Here is a 13,758-nt window from a genome sequence, read left to right as displayed (position 1 = left end):
TTTGGGAAGCGGCAAAGTTATAAATATGCCGATGATTGATTAGTTCTCACTTCAGCTTCACAAAAATTATAGATCCGCGTCCACTGACGGAACTGTTACATTGATTTTAAATTTACAATCAAAAGGAACTGCATCGCCTTGTGAGTAACACACATCACATGAGAGATTGAGTATATATATATATATATATATATATATATATATATATATATATATATATATATATATATATATATATATATATATATATATATATATATATATATATATATATATATATATATATAATTTTTTTTAACTGAACTCAATCTCGGGGGCGACGTGTATAAGGACTGTCGCGCTCGGCCCTGAAACCAGTAAAACTTGATTTGCACACTACTGGACAGGGAATTGGGATGAGTGGTCACTTGGTTTGCAAATACATTATGAATCTGTCCTCAGTGTTTTCATAGCAGACATCTCCCAGCCAGTAGCAATCACTTTGTCACTCCTGTGCTGAAAATGTTCTTTGTAAGATTTTTAATACTTGCCTGTGTTTTCCAACATTAGTATTTATAAAAAAGTATAATTTTCAAAATAAAGATTTTGGTATTCCATTTGTCCTGTCATGTTTGTGTGTAATGAGGGTCACACGGGAGTCTTTAATGCAGCCAATGACAGAAGTTCACAGCATGTAGCAGCTTTATTTTAGAAATGTTTACATTCTCATAAATTAGATCAAATTGCCTGTATAACATGATTCTTTCATATTGCACTACCACAAATTAAAGGGGGCTGGAGACATTTAAGACTTCTATTTCTTCTTACAAATGAGTAAATCAGAGGGAGGAGGGGAGGGAGGGAGGGGGGGGAAGCATAAATAAAAAGGCCCACAGAACTTCAATAATCCACACGGAAAGTGCAGTCTGAAAGTCTGGACAACCTGTATGTAGGAACTAAAAAAAAAAAAAAAAAAGAAGAATATTTACAAAATATCTTTCCACTTTTCAATTATAAACCGAGGAATTAAAGTCTCCCATTTCATAATGAAAATGGGTGTTAGGTAGGCAAGGAGCTCTTAGATTGGTCAATCCAGAACTTCCTTTTCATTGGACAGGGAAGTACATTAACTTCAGCGTCGACATCCATGCCCAGTGTGTGTTGGAAACGGATTAAAACTCCTGTGTTTGTTTAGTTGTTTTTTTTACCTGAACTACCATGGTGCTCTTGATGAATAACTCCCCATGTAGTGAAAGTGTTAACTAAGAAGACAGGAGACAAATAGGCACTATGGTCACTAAGCTTTCCTCAGATGCAGGCAGCTGCTGAAATGTCACATCCAGCGAGCCTCCGCCACCCGACCTCATTTACATGAAGAGGGGAGAACTGACTGACAAAACGCCAGGTCGGGAGTTTACGTCTTTAACTGATGACACTTACAGCCTAGATCCATTTAGTCAGCTAAAATGTCATCTGGATGCGACGGGTCTGAGGTACTGTTCAATGCAGGCCTAGAAGTTTAGAAATTATTCATGAGGAGGAACTCCCACCCCACCCCCACGTCTTTTCAAAGTGCTCACTTGTCCTTTACCGGGAGAATAAAGTCCCGTGCATGACACGCGTTCTTCATTTGATGCAAAGGAGAGAGGGCGGGACGGCAGGATGGAGGAGAAGGCAGGTTAGCGGGGCTGGAACATCTCACAGCGGCGTGGCAAAAAGGTGTCGTCGGCTTTGTCGAACATGCAGCCACTCAAGCCTTCATCAGGGCACTGACCACGGCGCGGGCGTTGAGGCTGCGCAGGTCGTTGTAGGTCTGCCCGGTGCCCACAAACACTATGGGCTGTCCTGTGATGTAAGTCATGGAGATGGCAGCGCCAACCTGTGTGTGTGGGGGGGGGGGAAGAGGAGGACGGGTTGACGCGTGAGTGCTCCCGACTTTTACAGCAGCAAATTATTCATCAATGAAAGACAACACACAAACAACTGACTGGATAGGAATGTACAATGGGTACCTTGTCGTCGATGGTGTCAAACTTAGTGAGAACAATTCCATCAATGAGGCGAGGCTTGTCAGACATGGAGTGGTCTGCCAGAGCCTGATTGAACTTTACCTGAGGAGGCGAGGACATGAAAGTTAATATATGTGTGGCACTGTGCTTTCCATCTCACCGAGTGCAGAGGAGGAGAAGAGAAACCTGCATCGGTTCACAATGACTTAAACACGACAGTAGAACACTGGCCTCTGCTGGAGAGTTTAAGAATAACAAATCATGGTCTTAGCAGGTGGTCACATAATTACATATACTGTGGGTTCAGGGATTTGAAGCACTCCTTGAACTAATTAATTTTCAAACAAATTACAATGACTCTGTTTCCTCCGAGTACATCTTGTGTTTGAACAGCCAAAGTGTGAATTTGTGATCGGTCTTACCAGCTGGTCAACTGCCTCGTTGCCCACCAGAGCCTCTCCAACAAACAGAACTAGGTCGGGCACGTTGACCGCTATAAGTTTGGCCAGGGCGGTCATGAGGGGAGCGTTGTCCTGCATACGCCCAGCGGTGTCCACCAGCACCACGTCGAAGGCCTGGTTGCGGGCTGTGTGGACGAAAACGCAGATGGTGGCCGTGTGATTTTACCATATGGGTGATATTAATCATTAAATGGAAAAGAACCACAGCTTCGCACATGAGAACGACTCAACGGGAAAGAAAGTATTGTACCGTAGGCGATGGCCTCCATGGCAATTCCAGCAGCGTCCTTCCCGTAGCCCTTCTCATAGAGCTGGACTACCGGGCGCCCTTCGTGGTGCTCTGGGGGATGCAGCGAGTTCAGGCGACGCTGATGAGTGCGGAGCTGCTCCACGGCGCCGGCACGGAACGTGTCACAGGCGGCGATCAGCACCGTGAAACCGTTCTCTATCAGCCAGAAGGAGATCTGGAGAGAGAGACAGACGCTTGGGTCATATGCGGATGACACAATATATAGGACACATTAGTTGATACTGGCTTACTGTCTGGGCCTTGTTACCCGTTACGTGTGTTTTCAATACTTGAGTGTCATAAAATAATATTATCACCCCAAACATAACAAAGACTATATTTGGATTGAAACTGCTACTTTTATCTACTGTGTTTATGCTGATTATATATATTTACTATTGAATACACTTAAAGTGGCAATCTCAAAGATTTGAGTCAAGTCACCATCTATTGCTAAAGGAGATAACATAATGGTGATTGAGCACGTGGACCAGATGAAAGTATTGCAATATGTATAGATTTGTGTGTGTGTATGAAAACAGACCCCGGGGAACAAATGCTGGACAGTTTTTCTCCATTAAATACACACAAAAGATGGAAGTATGCACACTATTCTGAATTCTAAAATCAACCAGGACTGAAAGCTTGAAGATTACCACTTTACTAAACTCCCCCTCAAATCCTTAACCAGGAGGATTTGCGCTGAACTGAAGGAGCCATCTTATAAAAGTTGTACAGGAGCACTGTGTTAACTATATATGCTTAATAATCAAACAATTAAGTGTCAAACACAGATTTATTTACCAAAGAACTAGAATGTAATTTTGAGTACTCTTTTGAACCCACGTCCTACTAATAGATGAGGTGAACGTTGAGTAAACGGTGAGCGAACCACAGGGACACGTAGATGAAAACACTCCGTTTGAGAGTGCGTGGCGTTGCCCTCTCAACAACGACGGCTCACCTTGGCCAGGTTGGTGGACTTCCCGACCCCGTTGACGCCGCAAAAAGTAACGACGAAAGGCCGTCGCTGGATCTGGGCCTCCATGACGTCTCTCAGAATATCCACCCTGCGCTTGGGCTGCAGGATCTGCACCAGGGAGTCCTGCAGGGCCAGCTTCACTGTTGAGGCCACCGCTACACACACACACAGAATATATGTTACGTTTAATAGTTAGTCATTTAATGAATCATCTACAATGTAAAATATGCACTTGGTTTTCCGACAAGTACAACATTCTGGTCTGAGCGACATTGTAAATTGCATCCTGTGTAGCTGAAGCGGAGGGGAAGATCCTCTTTTAAATCAATTTGCTTCAATAATCACAGACTATGTTGGGGAAAACTCATTACTGTAATCACATTACTTTTCCAGCTCTCAGAGCAGGAGAAGTGAGGGCACAGAAGATGAACATTGCATTGGAACTAATCCTCCCACAAAATTTAAAAAAACGTATTGAAGAAAGTGGGCGCCGGGGCGTAAGTGTACTTACTGGTGAATGTGCCCATGACTTTGCCCTCCAGTTTTTTGGCTACAGAGTCACAGAGCTGGTAGGCGATCTCGGCTGCTACATTCTTTGCTATGGGACACAGTGAAGGAGAAGGAGGAATAGCAGACGGTGCATTGCGGAAGATCTAGAGAGCGAGTGAGAGTGTGTGCGTGGTGCCAATCGTACCGATGAGGTGGTCCTTCATCTTCTCCAGCACTGACTCCATGTCATCCCGGCTCAGGCTCTTGGAGCCCACCAGGCCCTTCAGCATCCCAAACATGCCCCCAAAAGCGCCACCTTTTTTGGAGCTGAAATCAAGAAAAAACGCTGAGCAATTGTTCACTGTGCAAATTTCATTTGACACAAAGCACAAACCATTTTTTTAAAATAAATATATAATAATATACCCAGAAACAACCATTTGAATACTCTCTTACCTTGTCTTGCTTGTCTTACTGACAACCACTCTCTCCTCCTCCTCCTCCTCCTCCTCCTCCTCCTCCTCCATCTCCTCTTCCTCACTGGACTCGTAGTCCACAGACTGCAAGTCACCCTTCATGGAGCTTAGCTGCATCCCCTGAAACACAACCAGGACATTGAGGACTTTAGGAATTTATTTTAACGTTATTGTACCAAATACAAATGTCTTTTTAACCCTCTTCGGAGCGCTGGGAGTACATACCGGGTCCGTTTGTGCTTCATAGTTCTGGTTGCTACCATTTAGGGAATCATCTCCATTCCTTTTGCTGTGGTCCAGCTCCTTGGTGTCTCTGCCGCCTATGTCCCAAACACGCATTTGCTTCCCCCTAGGCTTCTGAGGCTTCGGGGACTTACTGCTAGTAGGATGACAGAAAAGCAGAATTGAACAATCAGAAATAAGCAATTAAACATATTTTACACTGGGCAACTGACACGTCCTAGTTCTATTTTTATTTATTTTTTAAGCATTTGAATGCATATTGAGTGTATTTTTTGTATTGGACAAGCAAATAAAAATGTATGAAACCTGCTTATATTTTCAACACATATCATGACCAAAAAGTGCATGGCCATTCAACGCTGCTGTTGGCCAATATGCACCTGTACAAATATAAAACATAACTTGCTTGACATTTATGAAAGCCCTTTTTCTTACGTGACTTTTTCAGTCGGTACCGCCGTGTGCTTGCGAAAGAATTCCTCTCGCTTCTTCTGTATGTCCGTAGAGCCCTGGGTGCCGTTCTCAACCACCTTGTGCCCAGTGGAGGAGGCCTTTCCTTGATCCACTTTGACGGGCTCAGCTGCAGGAGCTGGAAAAGATGGGAACAAATCAAATAAAGTCAGGATTGAAACTAAAATAATGTCACACTGGACATTTGGAAGGAGATATTTGAGAAGAACCTCTACCAACAGCACCTACCCTCCTTTTTGGTATTTTTATTCTTCTTGCCAACTGGCTCCTTGACCTTTTCCCCACCTTTGGTCTCAATCATCGACTTCACCGTTTTTTGGGATTTCTCGGACTCCTTAAAGGTCCGCATGGCGGCAGGACCCCGAGCTTTGCTGCTGTCCTCCGCCTCCCTTTATGTAAACATGTGACGCATGTCAGAACGGGCGGGACACACAAAAAACACTTCCAGTGAACGAAGCATCCTTAAGATCTTGTTAAAGTAATTATATATTATATATACGTAGAAGGAGCGCCATTCAATTTCTTCATTACAGGAAAATCACTTCTCTTTACCTGAGCAGTATCTTGAAGTCATCCCCAAATTCAAAGCTGTTGTTGATTAGCTTCAACGCCCCCTTTTGCTCCAGCTCATTCTTATAACGATCCCTGAAATGGAGCTGAACGTCATCTATGAACTTGTCCACGTACGTCAGCGTCAGGATCTTTTGAAAACCCACCTGGGCAGAAACAAGGGGCAGAGGATCAGTGATCAACCTTCAAAAGCATCAGGACACAACTCGGTTCTGCTGCATTGGAAGCGAACGAGTTTGCAGTTGAGAGACTTACCACAAAAATCAACTCAAACTCATTGTCGAGCTTGTATTTCAGACTCAGGGCCTCGTGAGTATATGAATTGTTCCCACTTCGCTCCTGTAAAACACACGCACACACACACACACACACACACACACACACACACACATACATACAGTTGACATGTCAACAGCAGCCAGACACACACACATGGCGTTGCCCCTACCGCTTTACATTTGGTCCAAATGAGTCTTCCTAACAAACTAAGTCAAAAGGTTGCGTAACAATGTGATTGTTACGCTATTCACGGCGGTTTACGACGCTAACGTTACGCAATAAGCTAACAGTTACCTTTCAGCGTTAGCATTAGCTCCCCGAGCCACAGAGGGAATTAGTGAAACACAGACTGTCTGTTATAGGCTTTTTTTTTTCTTTCCTTTCTTTTCTTCTGTCACTATGTCCCACCTGAAGGATTACGGAGCGGATCAAGGCGTTGACAGGCCCGGCGAAGGATTCGCTGACCCCGGCTCCCTGAAAACACCACAACACGATCCCTCCTTTGCTGAAGATGGTGAAGAAATCTAGCATCTTGACACCGCGGATCTAGAGAGGGAGAAACACACGCGTAAGGGAGAGAGAAAACAGATGAAAAAGAAGCCCCGCGACAGGCGAAGGTGTCCGTGAACATTTAGAGTCGTCCCGCATACTCTTCAGACTATTTATTCTTACCGAATATTAGTCGAATCGATGTTAAATCCCCCACGGGTCAAATCCGCCACCAGAGCAAAACTGTTTTAGACACGTCAGACGCAAAAACCCGGAAGTGACGAGTCTCTTCTTCTTCTTCTTCTTCTTCTTCTTCTTCTTCTTCTTGACTTCAGTTTGACGGCGGCTCGCAGGCAGCTTGAGGTGCACCGCGCCCCCTACCGACCAGGAGGGTGTAACGGCACGTCGTTGTGTACTCCTTTTCCTGTTCCCAGAATCTCATCCAGATCTCTTTACTCCATTTCCTGTCCAGCCTCTATGATTGTATCATGCAATCTTTGTCTTTCTGCTTCATGCAAGTTGTAGTGCAACTAAATATAAAAAAATAAAATAAAAGGTTTAATTCTTACCGTAGTTTGTCTTGCTTTGTTGAGCCTCAGTGTGCTTTCCTGTTGTTTTATTGTCTTACTTCTGCTGCTTTGTCTGTCAAAGCACGTTGTAAACTCTATTTTAAATGTGCTGTCCTGCTGTATTGCTATACACCCCCCCCCCCCCCCCCCCCCCCCCCCCCCCCCCCCCCCCCCCCCCCCCCCCCCCCCCCCCCCCCCCCCCCCCCCCCCCCCCCCCCCCCCCCCCCCCCCACCACACACACACACTTTGTCTGCCACCTCTCTCATTCCTTTCTGTGTAATCACTGCTTTCCCCTCTCCTTCGCCAAGTGTTATTGGTACAGCTATTTCATTTTGTTAGGCCAAATATGCAAGATTATCAACTTCTCATTTCTTTTCAGCCCGTCTTGTGCTGGCACCCAGAAGAACTGGACTTATATGCACCACCTCTGTGTAGCTGCACTGCAAGGCAAGGCAAGGCAAGTTTATTTATAGAGCACAATTCATACACAAGGCAATTCAAAGTGCTTTACAGCTACATCAAATTACAAAAAGGCAAATAAAATCATTCCATAAAAACATAAAAATAATAATATATTAATTATATTAAAAGCGAAGAGTGGATATAAAATACTTTCAGTTGTCAAATAGAACCGTTTTCAGCCTGGATTTAAACATTGTCAGAGTTGAGGCCTGTCTCACATATTCTGGAAGACTGTTCCAGATTTTAGCATAAAAGTGAAACGCAGCCTCCCCGTGTTGAGTCCTGACTCTGGACCAGCAGGAGACCACTCCCTGAGCTTCTCAGAGCCCGAGATGGTTCATATGGCTCTAACATGTCACACATGTACTTTGGTGCTAGACCATGAAGAGACAGCGTGCTCTTAATGAAAGCTTCAAATGTCTTGAGTTATGTTTGTATGACATACTTTTGATCTGTTTCGACACAACTTAATGGAAACTGAAATTGCTTGTAAAACAGACACACTAGCTGTGAAATCGTGATCCAGTCTCATTTAATGGCCTCATGATTTGGCATTAACATATTGGCAGATGTGTATTTCAACAAGCTTCCTCTTATTTCTTCTTAATAAAATAATACAACCATCCAGATAAGAGAGTATACTCCTTTTAGGTTTTATTGTCCATGAGCCTATGCTTTCAACAAATGTTTAACTACCTGCTCGCTGAAGCATAAAGTTCAAGACACTTTGCATTTGAAATGTGTGATTTGAGGCGTCTCTTTCGGCAGTTACCAACTTCCTATTTTTTTCTGGTGATATCAGTGACACGTTTTCACTTCTTTGTTGCATTCTGTTACATTCGTCGAAGGGGTCACACCGAACAGCTTTTGGTTCTTTGAATATCTGTGTATGGCGCAGAGGAGATCATTTTTAGAGAGGATTTCAGAGGTGTTGCACAGACATCATGTTAACAACATGCACGGTAAGTTAATTTCTAAAACCTGATCTTCATCCGTTTGACTTACTGTGCTGTATGTATTATTGTTCATGCTTTCATATCGTATCACAAGTACACTAGGGAGAGTTCATAGATATCAAGCTGTAGGCTAGAATCAAGTCAGAAGTATCCACAGTTTGTCTTTTTCCCTTCAGGTTGGATCCAGAAACTCTGGAAATCAAAAGTATCTTCATCAGCGCAACGTGAACAGGAGACAAAAAAGTCTTCTCCGTCATCGTCGTCAACCCCTCCAAAACCTCCACAGCCACAGTCTGCTACGAGCTCGCTGCTGCGATGGAGCCGAAAGTATGACGTGGTGGTGTGCCACAGCTCTGTGCACAGTGACATTCAAGAGGCTGTGCGCCTGGTCTCTTTCCTGGAGGCATCGCCCCGGAGCCTGAGGTGCTTTATGATGCAGAGGGACGCCTGTCCAGGGGGTGCAATCTCCACAGAGTTATGCCAGGCTGTGCAGGACAGCCACTTACGGGCTCTGCTCATCACTCCTGACTTCCTGCAGGATGATTGGTGCACGTACATGATGCACCAGGTTCTGGCAGAGGGCCCAATGTCCAATCGGATTATCCCCCTGGTTCAGAACCTGTCCCACTCTCAGTATCCTCAGGAACTGAGGTTCTACTTCTACATTGACCTGGACAGGAACCCCGATCGGGGTTATAATCTCGTCAACACGACGGTGCTCAAGTGTGAGTAATGGAAAGAATGTGGTTCTCTGGGCCATTTTCATATAGACATTTATTGAACCTGGTCTCAGCCCCGAGTTTGAAGTGATATCTGCGGAAATCTGTTTTCAGCCAACAGATTTTTCCTCTCCTAAATATGTCAAATTAGCATTATGGTTCTTGTAAACTCCACCTGTATATGATTTCACCGTTTTTTTTTGGAGGGGGCAAGCCATCCTTAATAACCTCTTTGTGTCGTCTTGTTCCAGATCTGAAAGGCCTGGCTGAAAATGAGAAGACACTTTGATGGACGACATGGAGGACCTCTAGCGATGGACTAAGTGGAGGAGGCAGCTCATCAAAAGACAAGCTGGTGCCAAGGTATGACCTCACTGAGGCTTCCACACCACCGGAAAGTAAAAGAGGAGAGAGACCAAAGCTTCAATGGCACTCATGATCATCATCATCATCATCGGTATTTAAAGACTGTGATGAAGGGCTGGCGAGACGTTGGGTTTTAAAGGATCGTTACGCTACAGCTTTTGTGCGTGAGGTACGGATGTGGTTTTTTTTTTATACCTTGAACAGGACATCGTTGATTCCAAGCAGCACTGATACTTAGATCCTGTGTGCGGTACCTAACTAAACAGCAATTTGCAATAACTGCTGCATATGAGAACGTGTTGTGATAATTTCTCTTCATAGTATCAGCTTGTTACACATAATTCACGTCAATTACCTTAATAAGGGTCACTAAAACGGTATAAATGCATGTGTTCCTCCTTTTGATACAGTTTAAAAAAGGTCAGATCGCTTTTAAAGGATGATCATGTGATGCGTAAGGTTCACCACCAGGTGGTGCGATTTCCTCCGTTGAGGAGATTCAATTTTTTTTACCAGAAACAACAAAGATCACAGGAGGATAGTGTGAAAGAGAGAAGGTCACACCCAGAACTAACTGACACGGGCAGGAATTGGGAATTTTGACGAATTGGGACTTTAAGTGTGTTTCCTATTGCGAAAAGTGACTTTAATAAAAAAAAAAAAGTATAGTTTAGGTTTCCTTGTGCGTGAACATCTCTTTTTTTGTTGATATTCCAAGTCATAATATACCTGACTGTCCGAGCTCAGATAGTGAAACTGGGAATTGGGAAGGCCTTCTTTCTGTCCTCTGTCCACACAACAACATCTCTCTGATAGATGAACTGTACTTGGCGACCCTCGTTAATCAAGTTCAGTCAACATGACATTTGTGGTTCTTGATCATTTTTTTTTTAACGCAGGCAAGGCTTTGTTTTTCTCTTTTACAGGAGACACTATCTGCTTCCAAGAAGTGTTACATGTTTGTTTTGGGGTTTTTTAAAATTAATTCTGTATTATCCTCCGATTTCCCTACCTTCCAAAATAACAAAAGACATGTAGCACTCCATTAAAAGAGCCTTGCTAATCTTTTGTGTGCGAGTCAACATTGGACCATTGACATTACTCTCGAAAGGGACAGAGGGTATATAAGACCTTTTTTGTTGTTGTCGTTGTTATAACAACTCCTACGGGATGACACACGATGAAGTCATTGAAAAAATAAAAATAAAAAATATCTGGCAGGAATTTTAAAACAAATTGGAGCGACACCTCATGCTAAATGGGACATTGTCATTCTCACCTTTTATGCGGATTACACAACAGCTGTGTGACGTGGTAGTGAGCTTCAGAGGTGCATGGAGGCTGATTCTGTTACCGTTGGTCAGAGCCTATCTTCATGTTACTTTCATCAAGTAAATAAGTGTATTTCACCAAAAATGTCCAAATGTTCATTTAAGTTGTCCGTCTCCAAAACCCACTGGTGTCGCGTTGACATCTTACAATGAGACATCGCCAAACTTAAAAATCTGTATCCCGGCGAGCTATTTGTTTGTTTTGGTGTTCTAAACTTGCCATCTATGCGAAAACAAGCATGATATAATCATCATGCAGGTCCTGGTGATTATAGATGTCAATGCCTAATTGTTATTGGCATACCCGGCATGTCATATCTGTCTCCCGGGCAGTAGTCAGCTGTCTTCGCTTACGTTGCATGCAAGATGTTGGGAAATATTTTCTTTCCAGATTTATTTAAATGGTAGCCTAAAATCACTTTGGATGGGAATTTGACCCCGAGGCCGTCGGCTGAAGCTCGGATGAAAGGCTTGTGTCTTGTGTCCTGACATGTTCTCTACGACTCAAATATTTTCTGTGGTTGAGACAAGCCTATAACAAGTGTGAGTAGGCAAAAAGATGACTAAAACTAGGATAACGCTGACTAAATATGATTAATACCTCCATGGACTTTTGATCACCACTTCCAGCACAAAGCGAGACGTGAAAGAGAAGCTGATGTACTTTGGACCACCAACAGAATGGGAAAGCACTGGGCTGTTAGTCACCACAGTGGTCTCCACTGACCGGGACGTTTCTATCTGCGGTGAGTAAATGAAGCTCGCCGTGCTACATGGAAACCCCAGCTGGGTTAATTAGAGGAGAGCAGGAGATCCAAACGTTCTCTTAGGTTTCTAGTGAATTGTAGGCCATGAAGTGAAATGCAACAACACAATGGTTCTACACACACAATGCAAGATGGGTTTTAATGTTGTTGTTTTTTAACCACAGTATGTGTTAGATGCAGTCAGGTGATACATTGTTTAACGCCTACACAAAAATCGAAAGTTTCATAAATGCCGCAAAAACAGCTTCTATGTTGTCCGTGTGTGTGTGAGTTTTTAATGCTTTTATGGTGTCTTTTTGGGTGGAAAAACATCCTAGTAACGGTTTGATAAAAAATAAAATGAACAGAGAGTTATGTTTGAATCACAAGACTCAGAGGTCTCCATGTATTCTGCAAAAGACCTGCTTTTTGGAAAATTATGTAAAAAAAACCAAAATGCTCAGAAAATCCTACAAGAACACAAAACCACACCATCTGTAATATGAAGAAGTCCATCTGGCAGGTCTGTTTGAGACATTTTTATTTTACTATCTTCTGCGTTGGGTGCAGACAGAATGAGCAGCATCCACCGTATGATTTATGGACACCATAACCTGATGCGAATGAAATGCTGCAGGGAAAATAAGTCGGCTTGTAAAAAGAGAGATGCACGCAAGCTCTTTCTTCCCCACTATTTACAGAACCCTGACATCGTCTCCGGTCTGGAGAACGAGAACATTTACTTTGCATAATCTTTAGGTTTACTTTGGTGCAAAACTATGTTGTTGCCAGCGGATACATTAGAGGAGACGGTGGTTATTCACAAACTAATTAAAGATTTATGTTTGAAAATAAATACAAAAAAACATCAGTTTGGAAAGAAAAAAACAAACTGGTTGTTAAAAAAAAGTCTCTCAAAAGCAAATATACATGGACTAATATAAGGATGCATATGGTAAATACATTGGATTTAATGCATCCTCTATAAACAGCGCGAGGTTGTTTTGTAAACCGAGGTTTACAATATCACGGCCAACACCAACAAGCCTCTCCAGATGTCGGTGCCTCTGGGGGAAATATATACAGTCCCGTTGAGGAGAGATTGAGCAAATCCTCCTAATTAGCAGACATTCCCTGACATGGAGAAGTTCATTAACCTTTGCCCCACAGGCAGCGTACATGTATGCAGCAACGGTATTTGGATGCGTCTCGACCAATCACTGTGGCCGAAGCACACTGCACATTGCTGCTTCCACCATGCAGAAAAAAAAAAAATATTATTTATAATCCGAATGCTAAAGATGCACTCTAAAACAGTTCTGACCGTGCTGTGCGTGCTTCGGCATGATTAAAAAGGGCCAAGCACATGCTCAGGATAGACAGATGTAGCCTTCTGAAGACAAAAAAAACAAAAACTGCAGGAGTGATAACGATGATTGGGTCCAACTGGCTGCATAATCTGATTACAATGATTAAAAAAAGGACAATCAAACCTGTTTTGTTCAAAGTTCACTCTTACTCAGCATGAGCAAATAGTATCCATTATGCAAAGGTGGGCCAAATCAATTCCTAGTTAATACTTAACAGGGGTTCCCAAAAACAGGGACTTTGCTGACTGGATGTAAAAAAAAGAAAAGAAGAAAGAGTAATGTTATTATTTCAAACAGTAGAGGCTGAAGTGAATCTCGCCCCTGGTGACCAGTCATGGCACTAAGTGGCTCCTGCACTGTCACGGGGCAATAACCAGGGACCCAAAAAAGGGCCAAGCACATGCTCAGGATAGACAGATGTAGCCTTCTGAAGACAAAAAAAACAAAAACTGCAGGAGTGATAACGATGATTGGGTCCAACTGGTTGCATAATCAAATTAC

General features: G+C 43.2%; 2 protein-coding genes across 4 annotated transcripts; one reads left to right on the top strand and one right to left on the bottom strand.

The window, feature by feature from the left end:
• Positions 1-663: 663 nt before the first annotated feature.
• On the bottom strand, positions 664-7,038 carry srpra (SRP receptor subunit alpha). Of its 2 annotated transcripts, none has more exons than XM_034548784.1 (15): positions 6,921-7,038; positions 6,657-6,794; positions 6,225-6,308; positions 5,952-6,115; positions 5,628-5,788; positions 5,364-5,517; positions 4,911-5,064; positions 4,666-4,805; positions 4,415-4,536; positions 4,232-4,318; positions 3,703-3,875; positions 2,700-2,913; positions 2,411-2,574; positions 1,992-2,090; positions 664-1,858 (listed from the first exon to the last, which is right to left on the bottom strand). In XM_034548784.1, the coding sequence occupies exons 2-15, from the start codon at positions 6,777-6,779 to the stop codon at positions 1,730-1,732; spliced, it is 1,968 nt and encodes a 655-aa protein (XP_034404675.1). In that variant the 5' UTR covers positions 6,780-6,794; positions 6,921-7,038; the 3' UTR covers positions 664-1,729. The 2 variants fall into 2 exon arrangements, with proteins under 2 accessions (XP_034404675.1, XP_034404676.1); XM_034548785.1 differs by having other exon boundaries at positions 4,911-5,061.
• Positions 7,039-8,607: 1,569 nt separating this feature from the next.
• tirap (toll-interleukin 1 receptor (TIR) domain containing adaptor protein) lies at positions 8,608-12,037 on the top strand. Of its 2 annotated transcripts, XR_004610714.1 has the most exons (4): positions 8,608-8,731; positions 8,902-9,450; positions 9,696-9,807; positions 11,772-12,037. XR_004610714.1 is itself a non-coding variant. In XM_034548415.1 (3 exons), exons 1-3 carry the CDS (start codon positions 8,659-8,661, stop codon positions 9,731-9,733), a joined length of 660 nt encoding a protein of 219 aa, XP_034404306.1. In that variant the 5' UTR covers positions 8,608-8,658; the 3' UTR covers positions 9,734-10,102. The 2 variants fall into 2 exon arrangements, 1 of the variants encoding a protein (XP_034404306.1); XM_034548415.1 differs by lacking the exon at positions 11,772-12,037 and having other exon boundaries at positions 9,696-10,102.
• Positions 12,038-13,758: the final 1,721 nt, after the last annotated feature.

Source organism: Cyclopterus lumpus, chromosome 13 (assembly GCF_009769545.1).
Source record: "Cyclopterus lumpus isolate fCycLum1 chromosome 13, fCycLum1.pri, whole genome shotgun sequence".
NCBI classification, from domain to species: domain Eukaryota; kingdom Metazoa; phylum Chordata; class Actinopteri; order Perciformes; family Cyclopteridae; genus Cyclopterus; species Cyclopterus lumpus.
This window is presented reverse-complemented; position numbering and strand designations above follow the sequence as displayed.

Excerpts from the sequence above, each read along its gene's own strand:
- srpra (XM_034548784.1), bottom strand. The coding sequence starts at position 6,779 with ATGCTAGATTTCTTCACCATCTTCAGCAAAGGAGGGATCGTGTTGTGG. Across the intron at positions 4,537-4,665 it reads AGTAAGACAAGCAAGACAAG|CTCCAAAAAAGGTGGCGCTT; the intron begins GTAAGAGAGTAT and ends TCTTGATTTCAG. Across the intron at positions 1,859-1,991 it reads TTGACACCATCGACGACAAG|GTTGGCGCTGCCATCTCCAT; the intron begins GTACCCATTGTA and ends CCACACACACAG.
- tirap (XM_034548415.1), top strand. The coding sequence starts at position 8,659 with ATGGCGCAGAGGAGATCATTTTTAGAGAGGATTTCAGAGGTGTTGCAC. Across the intron at positions 8,732-8,901 it reads TCATGTTAACAACATGCACG|GTTGGATCCAGAAACTCTGG; the intron begins GTAAGTTAATTT and ends TTTTCCCTTCAG. Across the intron at positions 9,451-9,695 it reads CAACACGACGGTGCTCAAGT|ATCTGAAAGGCCTGGCTGAA; the intron begins GTGAGTAATGGA and ends GTCTTGTTCCAG.